This window comes from Otolemur garnettii, unplaced genomic scaffold, assembly GCF_000181295.1.
Source record: "Otolemur garnettii isolate 467f Iridium unplaced genomic scaffold, OtoGar3 scaffold00083, whole genome shotgun sequence".
NCBI classification, from domain to species: Eukaryota; Metazoa; Chordata; class Mammalia; order Primates; family Galagidae; genus Otolemur; species Otolemur garnettii.
The window spans coordinates 4134641-4144814 of record NW_003852478.1 but is presented as its reverse complement, the minus strand read 5'-3'; the positions used below and the strand labels follow the sequence as shown (position 1 = coordinate 4144814).

Genomic DNA, 10174 nt, shown 5'->3' with positions numbered 1-10174 from the left:
TCTCCACTGCGTGAGCAACCCTCAGCCCAGCCATGTCCCCAGGTCCTGGTCTCCACTGCGTGAGCTCTTCAATCCAGCGAGAGCTGTGGCTGCTCTTCTATCTCAGCCCATGAGTTTCCTCCTCACCTGCTGTTTTTTCCAGCTTACCTGCTTCCCAGGGCTCATCACTTGTCAGTTCTTTAACCAGGACCGTCCACTTCTCCTTCTCTACGTCTTTCTGCCAGACATCCCAGGCAGACCTCTAACATGAATCCCCTGTTTTCTAATCCTGTAAACTGTGCTCTTCAGAACTGAGGGAGCCTGGTGCAGACTGGTGCCATTGCTGGCTTTCAACATCATTTGGACCCTCAACGTTACTCAATAATCTTTCCACATATTTCTGGCCAGCTCCCTTTCTCATTGTCCACAGAACAAACTCATTGTTCTCACTTGCCCACCTGTGAGGATTAGACAGCCTTTTAATAAACTCAGAAAAGGAAAAGAGCAGTCTGGTCTGATGGCTTATTCCTGAGTCCATGTTGTGCCCTTGCGATCACCTCTTTGTCTTCTGGGAGCTTATGAACCATGCCAGCCATTCACAGTTTGTTTTTCCATCTGTTATTTGGGGGATTTGATTTATTCCCATCAGCAATAATGTCCACTAAAACAGAAATTTTCCGTTTTGGACCCGTGCCTCCCCTGGGGCACTGTTTTCCAGTGTCACTGGGGGGTGGGGGTGTTGAGCAAGTGTGATTTTATTTAGGATGGTGCAAAAGCAATTGTGGTTTTGGACCATGAATTTTCAATCATTATAACTAGACTCAAACACGTCTTTATTAATCAAAATAGGAGCCCTTACAATCAACACATTGTTGCTATTGAGAAAGGAGTTTGTTTCTTCCTGTAGTATAAAAATCTGTGCTTCAGGATTTAACGAACTCTTGGAAAGCATTTTCTGCATCCTGCTGGTCGTGTTTTCCCTGCAAGAAGTTGTCAATATGGTTGAAGAAGTGGCAGTTGGTTGGTCAGAGGTCAGGTGAATCTGGTGGATGAGGAGAAACTTCACAGCTCAGTTCGTTCACCTTTTGAGGCATTGACTGCACAACCTGTGGAGAAGAACTGGGCCCTTTCTGCTGAGCAGTGCTGGCTGCAGGGTTGCATCTCATCGATTTGCTGAGCAGACTCCTCAGACGTGATGGTTTCCCTGGGATTCAGAAAGCTGGACTGGCTCGGACCAGGAGCAGACCACCGCACGGTGACCATGAACTTTCTTTGGTTCAAGTTCAGCTTTGGGAAGTGCCTTGGAGGTTTCTGTCAGTCCAACCATGGAGCTGGTCGTCACCGGATGTAGGAAATCCACTTTTTGTCATGTGTTACGCTCTGATCGAGAACTGGTTCCTTATTGTTGTGTAGAAAAAAGATGGCATTTGAAAAAGACGATTACTCTGAATTTTAGTGAGCTCACAAGGCACCCACTTTCTACCTTTCCATTGGCTGCGAATGCTGAGCCACCACCGAATGGCTGAGCTTCAAGTCTTCGGCAACTTCTTGTGTAGTTCTCAGAGGATCAGATTTGATGACTGCTTGGCACTGGTCACTGCCAACTTCCACAGGTCAGCCACTGCGCTCCTCGTCTTCCAGGCTCTCGTCTCCTTTGCCAAATGTCCCAAAACCCCACTGCCCTGTGCGTTCATTAGCAGTTCCCGGACCAAACGCGTTACTGATATTGCAAGCTATCTCCACTGCTTCATGAACCATTCTGAACTCAAATAAGAAAACTCCTGAATTTGCTCTTTGTCTAACATCATTTCCATAGTTCCAAATAAATATTAAATAAATAGCAAGTGACCAGTCACCGGCAAAAAACAAAAGGCAGAAGTGCACGTTAAAATGATGTATCCCATAACCACGTCTATTCCCTCTGCCACATGTGTGCTCATTGGTCAGTTCCACCTGAACTGTGAATACATCTGGTGTTTTCCTGGTTCTTTTGTGTGGATACTTCACTTAGAACAATGATCTCCAATTCCATTCGTTTCAAAAGATATTAGTTCATCCTTTACTGTGGCTGAGTTGTTTTTTGTTGTTGTTGTTACTGATCTGCTCATGAACTGATGGGCATTTAAGTTGATTCCACATCTTTGCCATTGTAAATAGTGCTGCAACAAACCTTTGAGTGCAGCTGTCTTTTAGACAAAATGACTTCTTTCTCTTTGAGTAAATACCCAGAAGTGGGATTGCTGTATTGAATAGTAGACCTACTTTTAGTTCTTTGAGGAATCCCTGTACTGTTTTTCTTAGCATTTGTACTAATTTGCAGTCCCTCCCACAGCGCATATGCAACCCCGCCAGCTTCTATTGTTTGGGGACTTTTAAATAAAACTCATTCTAACAGGGCTAAGGTGATATCTCCTTGCGGTTTGATAATAATTTGCGTTTTCCTGCTGGTGGGTGACACTGAGCCTTTTTGGGGTAAGTTTGTTGGCCTTCTGTCTATTTTGTTTGGAAACACTTTTGTTCACATCTTTTGCCCACTTTTTGATGGGTTGTTTTCTTCCTTGCCAATTTGCTTCAGTTCCTTGTCACTTCTGGTCATTAGCCCTTTATGGATGTGTAGCTTTTTCTTATTCTTTAGGCTATTTGTTCTGTTGGTCATTTCCTTAGCTATGAAGAGGCATTTTCATTTAACAAAGTCCCATTTATTGATTGATTTTTGTGGTTGCTGCGATTGTCATTTTAGTCATAGTTCTTTGCCTAGGCTGATATCTAGAGAGTTTTTCCTATTTTTTCTTCTAGAAATCTTATGGTTTCATGCCATCCATTTAAGTCTTTTATCCATCTTGAATTAACTTTTGAGTGATGAGGAACATGGACTCTGTTTCACTCTTCTGCCTGTGCTTATCCAGTTCTCCCAGCACCATTTATTCCTTTCCCCAGTGTATAGTGTCGTCTGCTATTCTTTTATGATAGACTTTCCAAGTTCAAAGCTCTGTGATCCTGATGTAGTCTTATTGACTGTTTAGCTGAGTCTTCATTTTCCTACGAACTGCAGTTTTTGTGATGGTAGCATCAGACTTTGGCACTTATCCCTGCCCAACTGTATTGATCTGCGCTCACTTTAAGAAATCTCCGGACATAGTATCATAACCACCTTTTTTCCAAAACATTCTGAAATCTGATTCTTGAAGGTCTAGGATACACATTTGACTATGCCCTTCTCTTGCTTTTTTTTGGAACTTGAAACAAGTCCTTTCTGTAATTTTACCACTGATGGCTAGCTCCCCACTACATGGGGAGACATGTTTGGGAAAGGGAACATATCTTCCTCCCATCTGCCATCTTACCACTCAGCGCAGCGTCTCATCCCTCCTCATGCTTTTCCTCCTGTGGTCTGAACCTGATTCCTGTACCGATGCCTGTGGACCCTTCTTTCTGTCACAGAGAAGTTTAATAGTAAGTGGACAGGGGTTCCAGGGACCAGCGATTTGATCTGTTATCCTCACCCACTGTCTCTGTGATTTTACGTGAGTCAGTCATTGGCTCCGAGTCATTGCTTTCATTTCTCCAAAATGGAGAAGGATTCCTATTTACATCTCACAGTTGGCATGAAGATCATTTGAAATAAAGTGTGTAGAAACACTTGGGGAACCATAGAGCAGAGATTGTGTACAAGTGAAGAATCCAGACTGCCAGTCTAGTTAGCTGTAGACATTTAAAAATTGTTAGCCAGCATTTAAAATTGTGTATACTTTGCATGAAGTACAGAACTTTGGCTTTTATTGGACAATTGGAAGGTCAGATCACATTGGACATTTAAATATGATAGAAATTTCTGGAACTGAGAAGCAGATGGTTCTTGGGATGAGCGGACGTGTGGACAGATCCTGTCTGTGCTCACTTTCCCCAGCGGCATCACACATTTACTTCGCCAGTACCCAATTCTAAAGTCTATTCCCATTGACTGTTAGAGATAATTCTTTTAAAATACCAAATAGCTATACCATTTATGGAGTGAGTTTTGTAAAACAGGGCGGTTTCTATCACAGGGGTTAATTATAAGTATTAACTTTCTTTTGTTAAAAAGAAAAAAAAGGCTCAGCACCTGTGCTCAGTGGTTAGGGTGCTGGCCACATGCACCAGGGCTGGCAGGTTTGAACTACCCCAATCCAGTAGTTAAGTCTGGGGTTTTGATGTATTTTATTTTGTTACAAAAAATTAGGAATATTCAACTGTTAGAAATACTGCTTGTGATTTAAGGAGATGGACGAGTGTCACAACCCAAACCTGGTAACTCAATTCAAGGGAAGAAGCTATTGAAAAGGCAGAAACTTGACATAAGTTATTGCTTGGTTTAAGATGTCTTAAGCAATAGAATCCAAAGTGCATAACTGAATTTCTGAAATGGTCATGCACTTGTGCCTCCCAGAATAAAAAAAGAAGGAACACCAGAAAGGAGGGAAAGAAGAGAGATAGGGATGGAAGAAAGAAAAAGGGAGGAAGGAGAAAGAAAACAGAAAGAAAAGGAAGAAAAGGATGCTCTTTGAACGACAATTTACATAATGAAAAATAATTCTTCTGGAGCATTAACCTGTAATGCTCGTGTGATGGGGCTTCCCGCAGTCTATCATGGGTGTTTTTTGATTGTCCATCCTTGCTCAGTTCTAGAGTTTATGGAGGCAGGATCTTGTCTTTCTTACTTACTATTATGATCCCTAGCACGGTTTTTAGCATAGAGGATTTGCTATATATCTGTATTTCTACATCAACTCCTCTTTTGGTAGCTTTGAAATTCCTTTTTATTTAATGGAAAAAAGACTGTGTGGAGGAGTCTGATTGCAGAGTCTGGCCAAGTACCCAACAAGCTTAAAACGGTTTGCATGCCTCCCTCGGCCCCTCCTTTTGACTCTCCTGAAACCTTAAGTGTCTGGAATCTTTGCTGTGCTGATGGTGAAAAAAGACATGCCAAAAAAAGAAGACCAATCACCCTCCCTCCACTCCACCTCCCCCCTCCCCTCCCCTCCCTTTCCCCATATTCTTGGGCTAAAATTGGGTTATGATTTTCCTATGATAGCTATAAATTAGTTTCATAATAGGGTTGAGTACATCAGATATTTGTTAACCAGTTGGATGGAAGTGTTATGCCCGAAATTCTCCCAAAAGACCCCCACAGACAGTCCGAGACACACTCTGATGTAAAAAGCATGAGATGAGTTTATTTCAGGCCTTGGGAAGCCTGGACTCTCCTGGCATGCAAGCCTAGGACGAGCCCCGAACCTGGGTTGGAGGAAGTTTTTATGGGGTACAGAAAGCAAGAGGGGTAGGGTCGGATTGGTGGTTGGTGATTTCATTAGTAAAGGAGGAAGTAAAGGAGGATTTGCATTGTTAGCTGATGATTTCACTAGTAAAGGTGAATTTGGATTGGTACAGGTGAGGGGTGGGGGGTCCCTTAACCGGGGGCTAGAGTTGGTGCAACCTGGTTACCTGTATTTCAAGGTAATAGAAACTTATTGTTTATTATAGTAGCTATTTGCCTAAGGTGACTCAGTTTACAGCGCAGTGGCTGTGCAACCTGGGGTGGGGGGAGGCAGCAGGGAGTGGCCCTGCAGGTTTCACTGGCAGAGGTTGGGGTGGAGGGGCTATGAATGGAACTTATGCAGTAAACAGCCAGGAATGGGGCTTGTGCTGTAAACAGCCAAGAATGGAACCTGTGCTGTAAACAACAAAATGGAGCTAGTTTGGCTCTCACAAAAGTATTCCAAATTGTATATAGAAACAACACACTGTACCCCACAATAGTATTAATGTACACAGCCATGACTTAATTTAAAAAAAAAAAAAGGAGAGGTGGAGGGTGGGGTATTTCCTGACATTCCTTTAGAGACTCTTCAAATATTCATCCTCAGTTCCTGACCTGAGACCTTCTGTCTCAATTGATCAGGGATGACACCCAGAGAATCAGCATTTTTAAAACTTCCCAGGTGACTCAGTGTTCAGCATGGATTGAAAAACAGCAAGTCTGGATGGTCCAAGCTACATTGTTCACAAGCTCCCGAGTGGGGAGAGTGGTGGTGTGGCTGACTCACGGTATAAAGGAATGTCCACAGTTAAAGCTCCCCCCTTCCCTGACTCCATGGCCAGTAAATGCCCCTGCCTTTGATCTTGCCCCACCCTGGTGGAAGTGGACCTGGGAATGAGGGAAGGGACGGAGGGAGTTATGAAAAACATACCTTGGGATTGGAGTCCACCACTAATGTATGCTTTAAACCAACTGCACTGAGTGATCATTAGCAAATACTTGCTGAGAGACAACTGTAAGTCTGGATTCACAGGCCCTGTGGTTAGAGCAGTGAACAAGGCCAGCAAAGTACCTGCCTTCCCAGAGATGACATCCTGGGGGAGAAGACAGAGATAGACAAACGTTACATCAATGTCACTGACATCAGTGAATATGAGAAAGGAAAATTGCAGCAGAGTCAGGAATAGAGGAGTGAGGATAAGGGAGGGTTAGATGGGAGGTCAGGGAGGACAGCTCTTAGGGGATGCCTGACTTTAGACCTGGAGGAAGACAAGGAGTAAAAGCAGGAGCCACATGACAGCTGGGGCAGCAGGAGAGCCCCTGAGTTGAGGAGGCCTTTGGCATGTTCAAAGGTAGAAAGAAAGTCCTTGAGGTTAGAATGGAGCATATCATGGAGGGCCTTAGGGACCAGGGATAAGACTCTAGAATAGATAAATAGTCCTCGGAGATAATGAACAGGTGATGGACTTTCATTTTCAAAAAATCATTCTGACTGTTTTGAGGAAAATGGATTATAGGGCTTAAGATTAGAAGGAGCCCTTGAGCAGTTAATATAGACAGGAGAGCAGAGGAGGGAACCCAGAAGAGGAATGAGTCCAGTGGGGGTGGCCCACCATGTGGGAGGCCAGTGACAGGGCCAAGGAGATGAGAGTAGCTTAGATGAAGATTGCAACAGGGGAGGGGAGAAAAGAAAACGAGATGGAGGATATGCTTGAAGGTGAAGACTTCTGCTGTGTTCACGGCTGGGATCAAGAGAAAGGGAAGAGTCAAGGGGGTATCTGGTGGTTACAGGTATAAAATCATTGTAAAATGATGCTTAAACATTGCAAGAGGCATGACAAGCCCTCAGTAAATCTTGGTTATTATCGAACATCTGAGTGTGTGGGTTGAATAGACCCTTGGGTGTTCAAGTCTGCAGCTCAGAGAGGAGGATGGAGCTGGAGATGCCCATTTGGGAGTCATCAGGGTGGGGGTGGCCGTTAAAACCACTTGGCTGGATGAAATAATCGAGGGTGTTGCTGGAGGGTAGAGTCCTTGAGCACGTCTGCGCAGGCTCTGAGAGCAGCGGGGGGAGCCTGGAGGAGTGAAGGGAGGCCGGACGAGAGCGCGGCAAGTGCTGGAGCATGGTAAGACCTAGACGCCATGTGAAGAAAGGGTTGTAAGCTGGGAATTGACTAAAACACGGCTGACAAGTGTTAAAAACGATGGAGTCTGAGACCGACTGTCAGAGGTCGTGAGTGGCCTTGTTACCTTCGGCTTTGCGATCTGTAGAAGGCTCCCCTGCCAATCTGACACTTTTCCGAGGCACTTGCTCTTTCGTGCAGAGATCTCTTAGTTTTTGCTGTGTCCCTGTTTTCGTGCTTCTCTCTCTTCTTTGTGACTCTTCATTCTCTTGCTCATTCAGGGAAGCAAGCAACTATCTGCCTGCCTTTAACACTGAACAGCTTTTGTCTTGGAGACTAGCCCCATTCAGAAATCATGAGCTGTGCTTTCCACCACAACCATATGTCTATTAATCACTCAGGCCATTGCATACGTGCCTCCTATATGAATACAGTGGGAGGGAGACGTGGAAATAGCCATTATTTACATAAGTAACATATTTAAAAATTACACATGAATTTCAAAAGATAAATTAGGGTTTCAGATGCCAGTGACTCTTGACTTTGCCGCTTTAGGAGAGAGAGCGCCGCCGTCTGGAAAGTGGTGCTGGGCATCGGCAACCTGGACCACCCGTCGGCGTTCACGCAGACGCGCTTGGTGAAGACCATCGTCCTGCACCCTCGCTACAGCCGCGCGGTGGTGGACTACGACATCAGCATCGTCGAGCTGGATGGAGACATCAACGACACGAGCTACGTCCGCCCGGTCTGCTTGCCCAGCCCGGAGCAGTGGCTGGAGGCCGACACGTACTGCTACATCACAGGCTGGGGCCACATGGGCAACAAAAGTAAGCCGGGACCCTCGGAGCCTTTCAGCTCCTGACGAGAAGCACCCTGTGTCTGCCCAGGCTTTAGTCACAATTTCCCATTCGCACTTACAAAAATCTATCCACAAATGGTGACCACTTGGTGTGTGTGTCACACTCCCCCTGCTATGCAAATAATAATCCGTCATCATGGCGCTTAAACTCACCAAGCTTGGGTGCAGTTTTGGTTATCTTTCTCCACACTGCAGAATCTCTCTCCAGGGAGCCCCTGTCAATGTGTTGGGGGCTCCGTGCAAGATGAGACTTAACTGTCATCCTGGCTTTCCAGTGCCTGTGTCAGTGACTTGGGCTGTCTGCAGGCAGGGTCACTAAGAGTCTGTCTAGTGGTTATTCAGGCTGAATAGTCATATTTCCAATTCTCTGTTATTATTGATTTGATACTTGTCTATTTAAATTGATTAAAATAGTTTGGCTCTTTAGATGTTTTAAACACATAAAATACACAAAAATTTAAAAATCTGTACTTACTCTCAACCCCCTGACCCACTCATTCAGTTTAACCTGTTTAAAGTTTGGAATAAGAACCAGATGGATGAGACATTCTCTTTAAGTGCTGGCCATGGTGACTGTATCCAACACAGTGCCAGGCTCTCGAGAATGAGGGTGGATATCAGTGTTCTGTTATTAACGTTAGAAATTATATATTTGAGGGAATATTGCTTCTTGAAATTTAGTCAGATATATTTTGGGATAAGTTGATTTTATATTATTTTTTAAATTTTCTTTTTTATATAATCAATTAAAGGATGAAAAGAAAAAGTCCATAGGCAGAATAAATATGACTTTTTCACCAAAAGTTCACATGTAAGAATTTTGAAGGCAATGCTATCCATATGATGTCATTTCCCCTATGCATCTTAGTTTAAAAAAAACTGTAATTATTATGGAAATATAACATCAGAACACATTTTCTGTTGCCTGTCCTTGCATTCCTCCCACAATATCTATATCAAAGTCAGACCAATAGTAGGACATCTTCCATAGACCACATATATAGTGTAGCATGAAAAGCAAGGATCTGAACTGAGGATCAGAAAGATCTGAGGGATCCTGATTGTGATACTTTCTAGGTGACTATAAAATGAACACAATAGTAGTCACTGTTCTCTGTGTGTCTGAGCAATGCTTGAAGAAAAACAAATTTTAAAGAGAGCAGCTGTATAGCTCACAGGATTTTTATGAAGATTAAAGCCAAGAAGGTAAGCCCAGAAAATGCTGAGTATAGGTGCTTGGCCTACACTAGAACTCAGTCAACGTTGGCTGTTGTTCTTAATCATCCTTTTGACAACTCATGAAACATCAGCCGTCTGCACCACATTGATTTTACCAACAGTGACTCTTCCTTCTAGTAAGGTGCCAAGTAATCTTTTCCATCACTGTTTAAAAGAACAGTGTATATGATTTTGTGGAATGGCTAAAGGGCAAAAGAGTCAAGAAAGCCATTGTAATTCTGCGAAAACGTTCACATTAGAAGGAATTCACGTATTTTCTCCGTCGACACTGAGGGATGGCTGTGTCCTTTTCAGCACCTCTCTGTCACATCCTCCAGGATTGAAGGTTCTGACATCAGTAACGGCTACTGGAGCATCAGTGAGCCACGTTGTTTTCACGAGAATAGAGCAGCCCTCCCCCTGTTAAGATCTCACGGCAGCAGCTGTTATTTTTGGTACCATCTAATAAGAGGGGGAAAGCATGAAACAAGTTACTTCACCAGACTGAGCCTCCATTTCCTTATGTAGAAAATACAAGGGTTTCCCCAGATAATTGCTACGAACACTACTAATAGGAAAAAAATTCTGATTCTGAACAAGACTTATCCTTGAAATGACATTTCAAGGAAAGAATATGATTCCGTTGGTATAAAAACGTTCATATGATATCTGCATTTCATACTTGGTAGTTCGCTGTGG

The 10174-nt window shown here is 43.7% G+C and overlaps 1 protein-coding gene across 1 annotated transcript in view; it reads left to right on the top strand.

Moving 5' to 3' along the window:
• CORIN (corin, serine peptidase) overlaps nt 1-10174 on the top strand; it is a 257752-nt gene that overhangs the window by 241058 nt on the left and 6520 nt on the right. The window contains exon 20 of the mRNA XM_012808096.2: nt 7954-8225. Within this exon, the coding sequence (XP_012663550.1) occupies nt 7954-8225 (272 nt within the window). The remainder of the gene's footprint in view (nt 1-7953; nt 8226-10174) is intronic.